Genomic DNA, 18525 nt, shown 5'->3' with positions numbered 1-18525 from the left:
TCAAGATGGTGTTTTATAGACGCTCATTGACCATAAATTATAATCAATGTCGGCACCAACACTCGAACAATCCGCCAGTCGCGTCATTAGAGCTTCGTCGGGATAGGTCAACTTTTGTATGTATCTACAACCTCGTTAATCGAAAGTGTGTTATTAAGAGTGTGGTTAACAGTGGACATCCTTAGGGATGATCCTGATTAACTGACTCATCTTGTATTGGATGTTCGCGAGCGTGCTTTGACTACCATTAAAAAGTACTTAACGTCATTCAGTTTACGCGAACAATTTTATCGGAATAATTCCGAAGGTGTATAAATCATAAAGGTGAATCGTAGCTTCTAATCTATGATAATTGCAATTAGAAATGGTAGCTTCTTTTATTTGTAAATTGTTTTTTGGAAAAAGGCCTTAATTGGAAAATACAGGAATGGTTAATTAATTTTAAATTTAGTATAACAGATCTCATAATAAATGTGTTTTCACAATAGATAATTTTCATTTAATACTCGTAATTTTATTTCTATAAATTCTCGTTCAACAGTATTTTCCAATCAATTTAATGATACGTAGGTAATATTGACATTAACATAACGACATGTATCGCGAATTAATATTATAATATCGTTTACGTAAATGTAAATATTTTCTTGCTTTTGATCCATTAATCGTTAGGCATACATTAAAATAATTAAATGCTGTGTAAAATAATTAAATGTGTGATTTATACATCTGCATCCTTAACCTTCTGGCATAAGTAACTCGTATCGAATTCCTAAAAAATTGTAAGAACTTTGTCATACATCGATTGGAAAATAATTTAAATGCATTTAATTATACGAATTTAATTTTTCTTTCAATCGCTAATTTTCATTTGAATTATCGCGAGCAACAACGTGTTTAAAAAATATCTTCTATTTAGTTAAACTGTAAGTCTTATTATGTAATGGTTAGACAAGTACAATATTTCAACTCACCTTCCACTAAGGATGTTAAAAGTGTGACATTGGCGGCCTTCCTTCTTCCTGCTGGCAAATTTAGCCCAATTTTTTCCAATTTTTCCCTAAGCAGACGTCCGCCGTTTTTGGACTTTGCTCTACGAAACATAAACAAAAAATACAATCATTAAGTATTACATTAACATATAACATCTGGAATAAAATATTGTAATGATCGTAATTATTCGATGTAACGCTTTAATGTAAAAAACGAAATTGTTTATTTCTTTTTCTTTTTCTGAACACAAAAGATAGCATTTATTACACATCACAATATATGTTAGATCACGAGATGAAAAGATATGTCATAGGAAAATAAATTTACAAGCAAGAAACTTGCTAATGCATGTTTTTGTAATAATTATTTGGCTTTAGTTGATCGTTTACACGATCCAAATATTTTACTGCATTCGTACGTTTCTTCGTGTAAATTCAGTAAAATGTAATACTATTTTTTAATTCAATCGTTTCTTCGAAATGTAACTTTGTACGGTAAAGTGTTCGTAACACACGCTTTAAACTAAGGCTTGCTTTAGAGCGCTGAAATTTCGAAATGGAATTGCCCCATTAATCATCTGTGCCGTGATCTTTGACGGAAGAAAAAAGGAATCGACAAGCAACTAGGAAGAAGGAGGGAGAGAGATAGAGAAACAAGAAAATTAGCATAATCCGTAACTACGCGTGTCATCCATCGACGATTGAGTAACTTAACTTTGTAAGTCGCTTGCCGAGCAGGATACTACTTTCAAAAGTATACGCATTCACGTGTTGCAAAAACTTCCAACTATCTTACAAATTGCTTGGATAAAAAATTAATCACACGTTAAAATGTTTTTGAAAAATTTTGAGAAAAATATAATTTCAAGGTTAAATACATATGGCTCTAGTACTCAATTAAGGTTACGAAGACGACTCATAAGCCGTTCAATTCTCATTCTAAATCTGTTACATACTTTATCTCACACAAACATACGATCATACCATAATTCCATCGTTTTTTTCTTACAACTCTATTTAAATGTGCAAAACGATCTACGAATAGAAATATTTAAACGGAACAGAGTAAACATTTCACAAGGAAAGACGTCAAAAATACCGAAAAGAACGACGACGAAACTTTTTTATTCTAGCACTTTTATTTAAAGAACAGCCTAAAACCTTTCACAGGCTCTCGTGTATATTTCGCGGAATATCTTGAAGAATTCGATAGCACTTCTTAACACACCCTATTCATCCATCATTCGTGGACCGAAATATAACGGTAATACGTACCTATACACATCGGCTACCTTTGTTCGGCTTGAGTAGCCGGTTCATCCGGTAATCTTTCGCTTCACTCGGCAATTAATACACTTTACCGCTACGAATTTTTTTAAATATATCTGCCGAAAGGATCTACACTCTGGAATATCCTATCGCTCAAAAATATCCGGACACTTACTCGTCCTTGACAGGATGTAATTTAATCGCTAAATAATGGACGAAAGAGTCTGTAATGATTTTATCTATCATGATCATTACACTTACGCAATATGGAACAATATAAACCAGATAAAATTGATTTTTAAAAACTAATACGGATTAACGAAATTGTAGAACTCTTTATCTGTGGATTATTTAATTTCTAGTTTATAAATGTATAGTCTGCTAACAAAATTGTAGTTATCAAATTTTTCTCCTGCGATCTTCATTTATCAAGCAAGAACGCAATAGTAAGTCCAGAAACTAATGCTTCTAATCATTACTTTTCCATTAATTTGTAGGTACACTTCGTCCGAATACATATAAATAATAATGTACGTTTCGATGATAGTTCCTTGGGAGGATCTTGGAAGTATCAGTATAAACACAATGATATCATCTTTTATCTATAATTTATGCACGTTGTAACCCTCATCGATGCGGCCGTATATACCGACCGAAACTTGATTTAGAAGTGTACCTTCGTTCCAGAGAAATTCCTCAGGTAATTTGTGAACGTTTATAGTTTCGGGGATCAGATAGCGTTTTACTGGTCACGATAAACCTGTTGTGCGTTGTGCTGCCTCCACGGACGATCAAACGTTCCTTTTTTTTTGTATCTTTTGATGTTTCATTGTAGAACCAGTCGAACTGAAAGCTTTGATTGAATTTCAACAGGACGATACGAGATTTTTATTTTCTGGTTTATTGTTCTCGATTTCGAGAAGTGACGTATTCTATTTTATATCGCTGGTGTTTGTATTCGGTTCTGATAGATGAAATTTATAATATTCTTTCTCATAGATTTATATACAGATAGCGTTGAAGTATCACGTGACTAGTAACTTTCATTTAATGTCTACTTAAAATATAGAAAGCATCTTTTTTAAATTATAAAACAACTACGAATCTCCGTAAGAATGCAAATATACAGTATAAATTCGAACTCTTCGAAGAATTTTGTACTGTTGCGTAAATAAAAGCTACTTTGCATAAAAAAATCCACTGAATTAACGGAAGATTGAATTTAACCAAAGAGTCACACGTCATAAGTCATTAACGCGATATCGTTGGTTCAAGTATTTCCTCGTGAGCAGTTAAAAGCACGCACGTATCCTGTTAATGTCACGGTTCTTCTCTCGTTGCAATTAACACTCGCTGATAAAAATATATCGTTTCTCGCGGCATGTGCATTAACGCACGATTATCCTGACATAAACTGTGTAATTATCATCGGTGTCAGGACATTTGCCATTGCCCCGTAATCCAAAGAAAACTTCGTTTTATGCAACCCAATGTCCTTCCACTTGTGCGCTCGTCCTTCCATTCGACTCGCCCGCGAGTGTTTCACGCTATGTTCGAGCAATACGCGTGATGACAGTATCCCCATATATTTATTATATAGTGATTCCTTTGTACGTGACGAGAGCAATTCTCTACTCATTACACAGTCTTGTCCCGAGAACGATTCTCACTCTTCTTCAGCGATCTGCTTCCCCGAGATTTCCACGATCTTCTTCGCGCCCTTCCCTACTCGATTCTCCCCCGATATGAACTTTAGGACACCCGGCAACACCCCTGATTACTCGAGACGTCCTCGACTACTGGCATCGTTAATCGTCAAACTCTGCGACTGTCGAGTGCTATTGATAAATCAATGAATCCTTCGTGATCGAATTTATTATAGAGTGAAAAAGTAGTATAAAAATTATCAGATATAGGAGAACCTTGGTTTTATAAATAAAATGTATCTTCTCATTCTTAAAAAATTGATGTAATTTCATTTAAGTGTTCTCCACTAATATTTGTTACTTTTTGTGTTTCGAGTATATTAATAAAAGTAGTAACAAGAAAGGCAACATTTTTAGGACCAAAAACTCTCTAGTTTGTTGTTGTACAAACGTAGTTGACGATTTTATGAACTACAGGTTGAATTACAGAAATTTGATATCTTATGTTTTCTTTAGCGAATAAGATCGTATGAGTTTAATGTTATTTATTGTTAGGAGTTAATATGTTATTTAATTATTCGCAGCTGTTACTAATGCTAATTAAGCGTAGCAATTTTTTATTTCTCAAGCGTTTTTTAAATGATTTAATTTGGACTATTTGAACCGTGCTGTTTTTTCGAAATCGCAATAAATCTTGTGACTACGAGTGCTCGAACGAAGCGATAAAAGATAATAGATGAAGAAAACAATCTGTAATACGACCGACAAATGAACATCAATCTTTTTTCAAATAATCGGCGATGCTTAAATTATCCGACATTCCTAGTACAAACAATCGTATCTGGAGGATCTTTTGAAATGTAATATAACTGTCGATCGTAAAACTTCGTTTGGTCATAAAGATGCAACGCAATTCGAAAGAGGAGAAAGTAGAAGAAATAGATAAACAAGGGGGAGGAAAAATGTAAGAAAATTTATGGTGCTATCAAATAACCATTTAAAAATAATTTCTCAATGTAACTGTTATCGTTTACACTACCTATTCGAATTAAGAAGCTATCGCCGTTTCTTTTTATGCTTGTGTTTTAAAATGCTTAAGAAATGTTAAAAGAACGATAATTTTAAGCAGCGCTAGCTATATAATTATAAAGTTTTTAAAATCTCCTTAAGTTTTACAAATAACATAGACGTTCACCATGAGAGAAATCTTTAGTAATCGGAAGAAAAATAAAATTGGCAAGTAAAGATTATCCGATCATAAAGTTTAAAACTTCGTGCCATTTGTATATTGCTTAAGAGGCGTATGTATTTACAGTTTTACAGATGACTTTCGTGGTTGCTGAAACTAATGATAACTATGTCTTATTGTCGACGATGTTTCGCGTTAAAACACAAAAATTACAATGCAAAATTGGTTGGTACTCGACAGTAATTTGAAAAGTCGTTAACCAATTGTGGGAACGGCCAGATACGAAAATGAAACGTGAAATTATGAATAAAACATACGTTCGAATGGACTTTTACGATTGCCGCGTGAAAAACGCGCGTGTAGTTACGTTTCCCGGCTACGAGGTGCGTAAACTTTTTGCACCACTTCGACAAACATTTGCACGATCATTATACGATACACCGTGGAATCTGAATAGCTTTTCAGACATAATCACTCGTAATTTAAATGCGAAAAGAAGTTAGTGGCGTTCCGTCATCGTAAAGAATTGTTAAAATGTCAATTGCGCTTACAGCTTATGACCTGTACGAGTTTATCTTTCTTTATATCTAAGGGGATGTGATACATAATTAACACGTATCTTATTTAATAACGGTTAAAAAAGTAAGAAAAATTACAATTCATTTAATTTTACGGGATATTTTATTTTTCTCGGGAGTCCACTTCGTCAAAAATGAACGCGTGTTGATTTAAATTAATGTAGCAGCTCACACGAAGCTTATACCTTTATGCATCGTTGCTAAACTCTACTATAGTTACATCAGGATCAATTCCTTGCATTCAATAAAAGTACCGTACTCATGTATCAAAATCCTTGATCATATATAAGTTGCCCGAACTAGCAACCTCCTGTTCTCTCAGTTCTGCTTTAAAATCATCACCGCAGAGGCGAATTTCAGAATCGTCGCGCGTTTTGGCGATTAATAAAATATTTAAACGTCATCCTCGCGAGGGGATCGATCGGACGAGCTGCTATTATAATTTTGGCGGAGCAACTGGCAGTTTTAAAGCGGCTGCGTCTCGGAAACGAACGCATGATCGTTCTCTTGGACTCGTAGCGTAAAAGCCGTGTCGTAGCGTAAACCTTAATCCATCGTGAAGATAGGGAACGCGTCGCGGAGGAACAGGAGTTGGCTATGAGGACTGGTGAGGTGGAGAGAGGAGGACACGAGAGACAAAAGAAAGGCAGATGGGCACGGTAGAAATGTATGGTGGCAAGAGAACCCGGCGCGTGTAATTATCAGCCAGATCGCTATTCGAATGGATGAATTATATCGTCGCGGTCTGCGGTGTGCGTCGAATGTAACGCTGCCAGCCCGAGGGCTGCTCGTACAACCAGGAATTGACACTCGAAGCTATGCAATTATTAATGTCTCATTTGCATCGGGGATAGATCGGCCGCTTTATTGGCAGTTTATTCAGCGTTCTCCTTTTTTCCTCCACCCCCACTTATCCAGCTCGCGTTCTCGTGGAATTTGCTGAGGTTCGATCCGCGGATAATCCTAACCGCGAGAGGCCGTGGGCTACGTTTTATGGGTAGTTAGCCATCTACGAGTTCGCGCGCGTAGGCGGGTGGAGAACGTTACAACTGTTTTTGTTCGTTTGATCGGTGCTTGTTACAGCCGCGACGAGAGAAGCATGGATTTCTGAATGATTCGAGGCATTCACGAGTGTTTTGTATGGAGAAGGTTTATGAATTCAAAGAAGGCAAACATGGGTCTAAGGTTTCGTAATGGTTTTGTGACGGTTGTGCCCAGTGATTGAAATTCTTGTTTAGCGCTTTGTGATTAATTTTGTTATTAACGTTAAAGCATGGTAACGGTATTCGATGTTTCGCCTTCATGAGTTATGGATCGTTATTTATCCACCGATCGATCACTCACGATTATATAGATATAGCAACGACCATCAATGTTAAGTCCCTACGACCAGAATTCTGTTTGCTTATAATAACAAAATATTACAGTTGGCACTAATTCTTCACTTTGATCCCATAAAAATTATAATCCCTAATAACTTTGATACGTTCTACAGAAATTATCCAGACGCAGACACGTTAAATCATACTACCCTCCATTTAAACATGGCAATCAAATCTTCGTATTTCCGCGAACGTGGAAGCATTGACTCGCATCACTGTTTCCTCCGTTGCCGTTAAAGTCTCGCGTATCAGGAGCGACGAAGACGAACAACTTTCTATTACTATTTATTACGGCTGGCTATACGTAGCTCCGAGTTAAATCTCACAATCAGTCAGATCTCTCTTTCGTTTGTAATCGGCGATTCCTCGAGCAAAAAGTCGAACACACCGCGTGCGTCATACACTGATCCACGTACGAGTTTGCGTATATACTATATGTATACGTTTCACGTGCGTGAGATACATCCGGCCGTAGATACCGGTGATTTATCCACGCCTTTGGTGATAAAGCATTGCGCAACGGATAATGTTCTGGCCGAGTAAAATGGTGAATCAGATAAAGAACGGCTCTTCCCGCTTCCAAGGGAGAAACTCATAAATCAGCCGGCTGTCCGTGCTCGAGTAAGAGGTGGCCGAATGAAGCGAACGCACGTTTATTAATTAACTGACTGGATGAAGTCTCGTAACGGTTAAACGTATCGGTATCTCGATTCTTTGACTATTCTCTGGTTATTCCGTGACTATTCCCTGGTCCAGGCCATTGTTCCCCTACGATGGTATAACCCTCTCGGATGTTTCTACCGCCAACGACAAATGTCCGGAAGTGTTTATGTTATTCACAGCAACACGGTGTCTCGTGTTTCGCATCGTTCCTACGCGTCTCTCTTTAGATAATGTATCGGTGAGCATCAAGCGATACCGTTAAAATACTTAACACGTACTACTTAATTTGAGTAAGAGGAAATGGTAGTTTGTGTGCCGCCAGATAATTCAATTTCTAGATTTCGATTACCACGCGTAGGTAGCGATGAGATCAAGTTTAGTATATCGTATAGTTACAAATTCAACTCGATTATAATTTTTAATTATCTGCGTTAATATTATACTATCGATATAAAGTTTAATTTGCCATATTAAATTTTCTACATCGTACGTTACAGAACTAAAATAATGTTGAAATAGCCTTTAAAACGAAGTGAAAAAACGAAGTTGTATCGAATGTTTCAGTGAAAGAGTTGGAGCTTTCACGATGGTTCGTCGCTCAGAGTGTAACGACACGTCGTGTAACAATGTCGCGTCACTGTCTTACTACGGACGGGGCTAATCTCCTTATAAAATTGTATTATGCAAACGAGGAGCTGGTACAGACAGTGACAGTTTCAAAGCAATATCTTACCTCCGTAAGACTCCACCGAGGAGGCTCGCGTTTAAGCATTCCGGTGGCGATAGTCGTCTTTGTACCTCGGCTACCGTAACTTTGTACTTGCTGGTGCTGCTTAGTAACGATAATCGTCCTGGAACCGAACAGAACACGTCCGAAGGCTGCGCGTTCCCACTTAGCATCGCCTTCTCACTCCTGTCCGATGGTTTCATGTCTACAACAAACGAACAACCCACGTTTACATCTGAGAATTATGCGTTTCAACGATTGGAAACCAATTAACCGATGTACTGGAACGAGAAAGTGGTTCAACATTTTAATTTACGATGCAAATGAAGTCGATGTACTAATGAACGTTCATCGATTAAAACGTATCGAAGGATATCGAGACTGCGGTACCATGTAAGGTTTAAGAAATTTCTGATCGTTTTTTTTTAAATTCTAAGCAATTGAAATGTGGCATTTTAGATCGATGCCTGTGAATCTTAGCCTCGTGTTTAACGATGTTTCTCAGGATACGATGAACGTAAATGCAAAGATGTTTCTGAAAACCAAGTGATTAAACTTGCTGATATAGTCGGTTAAATGTTCGATAAAGTACACGATATTATTTATATAGTAAAAACATGTTAGTTTTATAAATGCCAACTTTGAGATACATCAGGTGTGTTATTTATATCATATTATTTATATCATACATATCGTACATATTTAATGCTTGTTATTCATTATCGTTTTCTGCTTCCTACGTTTTCATTGTCATTTTCTGCTGCCCTTGTTCATTTTCTGAGATCACAAAAAGTAAAAATAATATTCGAAACAGCGAAAGAAATAAATTATTCTATTTCGCAAAATATTGTCCAATTAATGTTGTTCCGTCGATGAAAGGAACGCAATAATCCACTTAAGAATACAGTGTTCTATTCCTATAAAAGGTCAAAGAGGGTTTAACGAGTGGCCGATAAGGAATACCGAAACCGTAGGTTCTTCTGAAATTACCTTATACCCGGTCCAAGTCTATCTGTATAGGTGCACAACCATGATATCGGAGCAATATCCTCCGCGAAATATTTTAAATTCGCCGTACCTCGTCCCGTTTTCGTTTCTATGCACCGATAGTCCCGCATTATTGCATCGTTGCTCTGGAATGCTTAATATAAGGCCGCGGGGTTCGGACAAAGCTGTGTTATTACAAGGCAAATCGATGGTCAACTTATAACTTGAAACTCTTCATCGTTGACTTCGCTCGATCATAAGGTATACCTATGGTTTATAGCCGTTTAAAACGAACGCTAGTTTTAAATCGATATCTTCGAAATTGTTGCTGAAAAATATTGTAATACGACAACGAAGTATGCCGCTTTTTTATCGTCCTTTATTTTCGTATAATGTTTAGGTTTTACGCATAAAAGTTCCGTTCCGCTTTCGATGATTCGAGTGAAACATAGGTTTATAGTATATTGTACGTAGTATTGGTTTTAGCGCCTTAATTTTGAGGGCAAGAGTTTTTCTAAACATTGAAAATATTTAGCAAGAACTTTGCCATCATCAAAATATTATTAAATGTTTGAAATATCATAATTAGGGATAGTAAAAATATTTTCCAGTATTGTAATTTCCATGTTATTACAAATACCAATTCTTACCGTAGAAATCTGGTGAAATTTATTGTATCATAAAATACCCACGTATGTTATAATACAATACCATTTATCTGGTTGAGATTTGATTTGGATTGACGCGTAATTCGTTTGTATAGCGTTTGTGTATGTGAAAACACATGAGAGAGAAAGAGAGAGAAAGAGAGAGAGAGAGAGAGAGAGAGAAGGCACAACAGGAGAGGGAAAGAGGAAGAGAGTGCAAACAAGTTGTCAAGTAGAATCAATCCACAACGACGTCTCGATCGGCCGGGTCAAGCGGGTAATAAATTTCTACGCGAACCAAATAGGTCGACGTGGATTTGTTCCGCGCTTATAAATCGTAATCTCGAGAATGAAGCGGTAGAAAATCGTGTAACGGTAAGCAGTCTGTCGATGAAACTGACCAGACAATTTCGTAGCTCGAAGAAAGATACATTTGAACGAAAGATACATAGACTTATGCATTAATAATTTTTATAACTGTGAAAGAACTAAAATTACATATTTCCTTACTTTCTAACTTTCACCGTATCAATTTTGCAATTCGAGTGCTCTGAGTGTAGAGAAATTAAATATTCGACGCTTTTGGCGATCGAATTCAATTATTAATCACGACCGCTAGCTAGTACGCTATTTTATTTTTCCTTTTTTATCAATCCCACTCGTTTAAAGATTCTTTACTTTACTTACTTTACATACTTTGTCTACTTGGAAAGTTACATGTGGTTCACGGACCATCGTACACAATCGTAGTATCAAATGTCAGAAGGAATCATTCGAAGCGAGAGAAAAAAATAGAAGGAAGGAACGCTGTGGCTATCTTCGAAGTGTTTCTCAAGTTATCTTAGCCTGTTATCTTCATCTCGGTAACGGCACTGGAAGGTGCATTAATTTATTTAATGGGAATAACTCATGCTTTGCTTACGTTGGTCACGGTAAAACGTAGTCCTGTAAAACGTGTAATTATAGAGGGTTGTTTTAACCTTTTGCCGATGTGAATTGTGAAACGGTCTCACTCATCGATGAGACCGCTATCGGTCAATCGATCGTGAGTTAATTACAAAGGCATGTATCGGTTAATTCAACGGCCACGCGCAGGGATAAACGGTTCTATGACATTTTCATCGATGCCGTTTTCCAGCGATGATTCCTCGTTAACACTACATTCGAATCGACTAAAAGAAAGAAAAAAGCCGAAATATTTCGCTATTATGACAAATGCGTTCTGTCTAGAATCTAAAGGACAAAGTTACCGAAGTACTTGATCCTTTCTCTATCGACCTTAACTAAATGGCAATGCAACGAATGGCGACTGAAATTATATATTGAAATTCATTCACGATGATGATTGTCAGGTGTACTCGAAAAAAACCTAACATTCCGCTTTTTTCCCTTTTTAAACTCCATGTTCTCTTTATCGTTGCGTTTTACACTGAAGAGATTGCCCCTCGATTTACATATTATCACTAATTTGTTATTAAGAACGGTGGTAGATATTATCACTAAGTTATTAAAGTTCGTAGGAATCCATGTTATAAGTAAATAACATCGATTTTTATTCGATTCTAATTAATTCTGTTTATATAGAGGCGTAGTTAAGTAATCGACAGTAATAATTCACTTATTTTCTCAAGTTATTATCCTTCCATTTCCATCCATACATAGAAGTCTAAGCAACAAACAAAATGTCGCATGAATCAAAGCCTGATACGACAGCGAAAGCATGATCATTCGGAACGCCACCGTGCTGTAAATTTTTTGTATAAATTCGAAATTTAGTCGACTAATGAGATTTTCATTCATCCTTTACACTCTATTTGACGAGAGACCGGTATAGAAGACATGTATCTACGACAACATCCTCGCCTCTGTATCCCGGGATCGGCGGTGTCTTGTTTTAGCCCGAGATAACGTCTAGGAAGTCGCCACCAGATAATTTGTCACCCGGCCAACGTGGATATATTACCCGAGTTGATCAAACAAAAGTGTTAAGATCCTTGATCACGACTTCTAGAACCGTGAAAACGACTAGTTCTATAGCTTCTGCAGGGCTACATGTAACCTACGTTTATGTTAATTACAGTGTTTGTAACATAGCAATAATCAGACGCGATAATGAGCGCCAGACGATTCTTCGTGGTAACGGCCTAACTTGTGGCAATGAAAGCAATAGTGACAATGATTTCTTTAATTGTTCGGACGATGATAAACACCGTGATTCTTTTTAGAATTTTTTCATCTGAAATTAATTTTGAAATCAATGGTAATTTTGGAGTATTATATTCTTAATAAACATTCGCACGTTTGCAAATTTTTTAAGATATTAAAGTTCCAAGCTTTTATACTTTCATATTTTCAACGCGTAAAGATTAATTAATAAAAAAGAAACAGAATGGAATTATCTACTTTTATATCATCATGCTTCATTATGATTAAAGTCTCATTGCGAGATTATTTTCGCAATGATACTCCAACTTAATATTTTTCATTGATAAGAGAAGGAATGATTGTTTGTCGGGGACATGGGATCAGCGGGACTGCAAAGCGTGGGTAGTCAATTAAGCTCTCGAACAGCGATAAATCGTCGCTGCTGTTTGATCGGGAGTCTGAATAAAACTTCTTTCATTGACATCATTGGATCTCGGGCACGAAACAACCGTCTGACAGGTAGATTGTAGCAAAACGTGGGCGGGTTTCCACGTTGGAATGCTATTATATTGTTGGGAGAGTTACAATGGAGTGACATTATCTAGCGAAAAGTTTGATAACGCGTCGCGTAATCGTGAGGTCTGTTGATAATTATGTGGCAATATTTTCTCTTGTTGAAACTTTCTGTCTTCTTTTACGATGCATCGAAATAAAAGACTAAAGAAGAGAAATTTCCTAATTGCTTCTTCGTGTCGCAAATATGCGTGGATTTAAAAAATATTTTAATACAGTCCTGTTCTTGTATTTTAATGCAACAAATTGTTTTATAACAATTTCTTGTGACAAATCAAATTAACTAAATTATATATTAAATCAATGTTAATAACATCAAGTAGCATCTAACAATCGTTAATTTTCTGATTTCTAATAACCAGAGTATATTCTATCCGTAATTTTCACATTCCAATGGTTAATTGAGTAGTTTCAAAGAAATCAGCGACATTAAAAGTAAGAAGATTTAAATATACCTATCCATTAACACAGCCTCGCTCTGTCATTACTCGTTATCGCTCTCATTATCGCACACACGTGTCAAAGATTTTGCATATCTTGAAGTTTCTATTTTTTGAACGCTGGTGGATTTCAACGCAACAAACATCGATCCATGCGCGATTTCTGTACGTGATACGCATAAATCATTCGTCATTTACTGTCTAATTAAATATGAAAATACGATTCAAGCAAGATTTAAAAACGTCCCAAGGGTGCTCAAGAATAAACTTATTGCAGTTAAGTTTCTGGCATGCATGTTACTTCGAATTCGATGACTTTTTAAAATTCTATTTTTATTCATCACGAGTTCCTTATAAGACATAGGAAAATATAGGAAAAACCGTTTAAAAAATATTTAATTTTCGCTATATCTTTTATTTTCGAAATAGAACCGGAATGAAAATCACAGAGAAAAAAAATTAATTGCAAAGCATGTGTTGTTAATCTCGTCGATAAAATGCAAATGTTTCATGTTGCAGTAATCCCATCTACATTAGGAAGTCGTAATGTTATTCATACTGGAACGTAGAATGACTTACGGTTTCCTGAATGCAGATTTTATATAATTGAAATTATATGTAATTATATGATAATGAACTTGTCGATTAAACTGTACAGTTTATCCTGCAAATATCTATCTCCAAACACTTGGAAAAGGTGCTTAAAAGAAGTCTAAAAATTATTGCGGAAAGAAATTGCCAATTTTTTCATTGCAAAATATCAAAACATTAGGTTTGAACAGAATTGAGAGAGAAAAGAAAGGGGATCGTCATGGAGCATGTACGAAAGAACAGATTGCCACTTCGGTAGCACCTTTACACGCGTACTAGTTGTAGTTAATAGCGATCGTGGTTCGTGTAAGGGGTACAATTTTCATTCCAGCGGAAACGATCGAGAAGCAAACGGGAGCACAACGACCGGAACATGTTGGCCGTCAATGAAGCAACTTCGATGGTCAAACGGTGCACAAGGAATTTCTACCTGTACAGATGCACGCTTCTATCCTATTGGGGAGGACAGAAGGCAAATCTTTGGTAATTTGCCGAGAATGTACCCACACACGGTCGTGAATGCGTTTCGTAGAAGTTATTGGCAGGAAGTTCACGATAATGGGCCTTAATTTTGTAGGGGTTTATGTGTAGAGGCTGGTTGATCGGTGAGGTTTAATGGACGAGGTTGCTCGTTGTTGAAACCGTCGAATATATTTAAAATGATAAATTAGTATACAGATAATGTCGTACTAACCGATTCGCTAAGACGGTGTATAAGTCGTAAAATAGGATCGCTAATAACTCGATAATTAGATCGCTGATAATTTGTTGATAACTGGTTGATAACAGATCGACAACTGACTGTAACTGCATATGTACTATGTCGCTCGCGATTGTGTCCGTTTGAGTCCGTTTGTTTCCGGAGAGTCGGAAAATTCAAATTCATCTTCATTCGACGGTTACATGTAGCAGCGACATAGTTTTGCCCGGAGTCTATTTGTTCTTACATTACTTGTAACTTAACGGTCTTGATACTCCGAGGCAAAATAACAACATGATTTTAATTGTCGTCCTCTGCCTCATGTGCCGCTACAATTTAAATAGCGCGCGCGAAACAAGTATTTTGCTTCTGATTGAACATATGGTAGGATATTATGCGATTGTTTCTTAAGTCTTTTTGCAAAGAGAAATATCACAAAATCGATTTTTGTCTTAGTTATTGATAGTGTAAAACTAAAGTTGAACTTATTCTTTTGGTTAGTTTGCTTAAGTAGTTAATCAAAGGTTTCTCTTACAAAATGTTTCGAAATTCGGAAAGTTCAAATGATACTATACTTGAGCTGAAATCTTTAATAGTTCCAGAGTAGTTTCTCAAAATAGAGTTCAAAAGAGTTAAAAGAGTTAGGTATCATTAAGCTGTTATTAAAGAAAACTGGTCAATCTACTAAATAAGATATTTGCTTCGTCCAAGAACAATTTAAACCATCGGTTCTGAATGAAACATTCAGTGCAGGAATACGACACGTTTTTACATGAATCAAGTTCCAGCGGCATTAAAATTGTTCATAGCGTGACAAAAAACAGGAGCACAATTATCATTTTAACGGCTAATGACCGGATGTGATAGCTACATTTTTCCTGATTACAAAATCATGTAGGAGAAGAAAGGGAGTGTGTATATCCGTGAATCCGGCTACTTTCACGTTTAAACCTTCCTTGGTTTTATCTACTGTAAAATAATAATAACAGTACAATATTTGTAAAATAGTAAAGCTTCAGTTTGATTTGAATGTTTTGATGAGAACATGCGAGAAACTACGCAATTTCAAACGTTGCGAGTCTAAGATTTATAACGAAGTGAATGAATACATATTTAAGAAACTGATTCTGTTAGAAGTAACAAAAACACCAATAATTATGCAAAGATTTATAATCATGCTTGAAAAAAGAAAATGTATAGCAAAATATTGCTAAAGAATTCTACTTCCTATTTTTCATATTTTTATAACGCAACGTCCATCGATGAATTATAGATGAATCATTGTAATTAGAAATTATAATGATGTAATTAGAAATTATATGTATTCTTGGAAAGCATTTACACGTAAACTGAAGCTAAAAACTACATATTTCATTTCTTTTCAGCGAATAGCATTTGAGATCAATATTTGAATACTAATATATACCTGCTTATGTATACAAAATTCTATTTAGCCAAGAATATTGAAGTATTGAGAAATATCAGAGGTGCTGTTTTTCTATCTAAAAGAACATTATATGTATACAATAAAAAAAAGAACATGGTTTCAATGTAGCAAAGAATCTCTTTCATGTTTAAACATTGAGAAACGAAATTAAAATATCAAAAGGAAATATTACCAGCATTAATCGGAATACAGAAACGATTCTTCTTCAAACATAGTAAAATCATAAGGATGGCTATATCGAACGATTACATCAAATTGCATTAATCACTCCGATAATCACGTTTGGTTGCTAATTTCAAGCTGGTAATAAAACCGTTATCGCCGCGATACTTGCCAAGATTGATGGCGAACAAAGCTGTTAAAAGGTAAAAATTCTATTAAGAAATCGAAACAGTGGGAGAAAAAGAAAAGAGAAAAAAGACAAAAGTTGCGAAAGCGATCAGTCGGTGAAATATATACGTCTGTGCCAGTGAAAAGTTAGCCAGAGAAAAGGCGATTACTCCGGACTGATCGTCGATTTATCAATCGTCGCCCGTACGAGAAGAAACTTCACGAACCATGATCCACAACGATTCGCTATTATCTATAGCCCCGGGGTTGTTTAGAGAAATCATTACTAGTGGATGCAATTGCCAATGTCCATGATTTTAATGAGTCGATCCGGTGAACGCGTACATTTATGATTTATGGCACGATTACATAACGCGATTATTACACAGGTGTATTGATAAATTAATACATTCGCGGCCGGATGCAAGCGTGTACATAGTGTGAACCGCAAATTAATCGACGCGAGCGGTTTCGTTGCTTTGTAATTAAGACGGGACAGCAGTTGTTAATACCGATTCGATATATCGATAACTGATGCGATCCTGTTTTTCGGGATACCGATATATCGACCGGTTCGATCGAATTTTCACCGTGTTACGAAACGAATTTAAAGAGTTCTTTGTGACAGTCTGCATGGGTTGAATAAAAGATAAGTCTTTCTTGCATTAAATAGATGGAATAATTTTTAAAATAATTAAGAATAAGAAACATTTCAAAAGACAAATTCTTCTAATTTCAATTTCTATTCCCTCAAATAGAAACTACCTATGGGTAACATCTGACATAACGTTACGTCAACTAATAGGTAACATTAGCTTAATTATTTACAAAAAAAATTAATTTTGAATTTAATAACGTCTGAAGACCTGTCAAGGAATATGACACAAACATAATTGATCTTCTTTAAACCTCATGTTCACGAAACTTCTGATTTCATAATATACTATGATTTACCACGAACGAAACTAACAAAAGAGCATGATACAAATGCATAAGTAAAAGGTTGCGATAGGCAGAATATCACAATCGCATAGAAATAAACAAAAGTAAATATTTGTTTACACATTTGTCAAAATGATAAATTTCGTAGATCGATGCGTCAGTCGATTTTATCACGTCAAATATCATTGCTCAAGGCTGAATTTCACGTTACGTAAATAGCTGTCAAACTTTCCTTGTATTCAGCCGACAGATACACCTCGCGTTTACCGTTCGCTCCTCCATCACAGCTTTTAGATAATCTTTCAAGAGTTACGTACGCAAGTACTTACGTGCTCGCTCGAAAGATCCTCTCCAGAGTAACGTGATGTTTTAATTGCTCTTGCAAGCCCATCATTTGTTTAGTCGTATTTTTATTTCACAGTGCTATATGGTTGATTATCAATCAAAGTTGTAATAAGGGTGCGTTTGAGTAATTATTCGAATAAAGTTTCTATTACGGACATTACTTTAGCCATACTCGTTTTCGAATGCGGAATTACATGTCAGTTTCTTCCTTTCCAAACTGTTTCTCATACTGTGTCCTAGTATGATGAAAAATTACCGACACTTTCCACGACTAGTTTCGATCAGGATTTAATTTGCGATGAATGTAAGAGTGTCTCGAAAATAAAAGTTTGTTGTTCTATTTGCACTAGAAAAGATTGATCGAGACTAATTCTCGTTACTTTTATCAATGATAAAAAGTTAACCTTTTCTCTCTAACAATCTGTATAAAGATTATTCATTCGATATACAGATTATGAAAACGCTATTGGAATAAATAAAGCGATATAATCGTACCACAGAGAAAAATATTTCATTTATAAAATTATCCCCATTTACATTGATTAAATATCAGTGTATTGCTCAGTCGTTAGTAGTATGAGCCGTCAGACTTCTCTTTAATACCTTGACCCTAATAACAGATCTTTTTTCTTTAATACCCTCTGCAAAAGATATCAATTCTTGACGATTACCAAAGACGCTATTAAAACAAAACAATATAACTTGTACCACAGAAAAAGAATATTTTATTTGCAAAATTATTTTCATCATTTTATTTTTATCTCTACGCTGAAACATACCAATGCTACCGTTCCAGTCTGAGATCTCGAACCCGCATGTTAAAACCTGCATGCATTCCATACGTAAAAGCCCTTAATTTGCAAAAGTGAGAATAGCCTTGAGCCGGTTGGCCCAAGTTCGCACGTGCAGAGTCCCGCGCACGCACAATTTCC

The 18525-nt window shown here is 35.9% G+C and overlaps 1 protein-coding gene across 5 annotated transcripts in view; it reads right to left on the bottom strand.

Annotated features, from left to right (window-relative positions):
• Positions 1-18525, bottom strand: part of LOC117215037 (transcription factor AP-2-epsilon) — a 201616-nt gene that overhangs the window by 10383 nt on the left and 172708 nt on the right. For all 5 annotated transcript variants that reach the window (XM_033461421.1, XM_033461422.1, XM_033461417.1 and 2 more), the window contains 2 exons: positions 8453-8651; positions 975-1093 (listed from right to left, as the gene is read on the bottom strand). In XM_033461421.1, coding sequence (XP_033317312.1) covers positions 975-1093; positions 8453-8651 — 318 coding nt within the window. The remainder of the gene's footprint in view (positions 1-974; positions 1094-8452; positions 8652-18525) is intronic.

The sequence above is a fragment of the Bombus bifarius genome, unplaced genomic scaffold, assembly GCF_011952205.1.
Source record: "Bombus bifarius isolate JDL3187 unplaced genomic scaffold, Bbif_JDL3187 scf7180000009343, whole genome shotgun sequence".
Classification (NCBI taxonomy): domain Eukaryota; kingdom Metazoa; phylum Arthropoda; class Insecta; order Hymenoptera; family Apidae; genus Bombus; species Bombus bifarius.
Note: the sequence above shows the minus strand (reverse complement) of the source record. Positions and strands in the feature narration are given on the sequence as shown.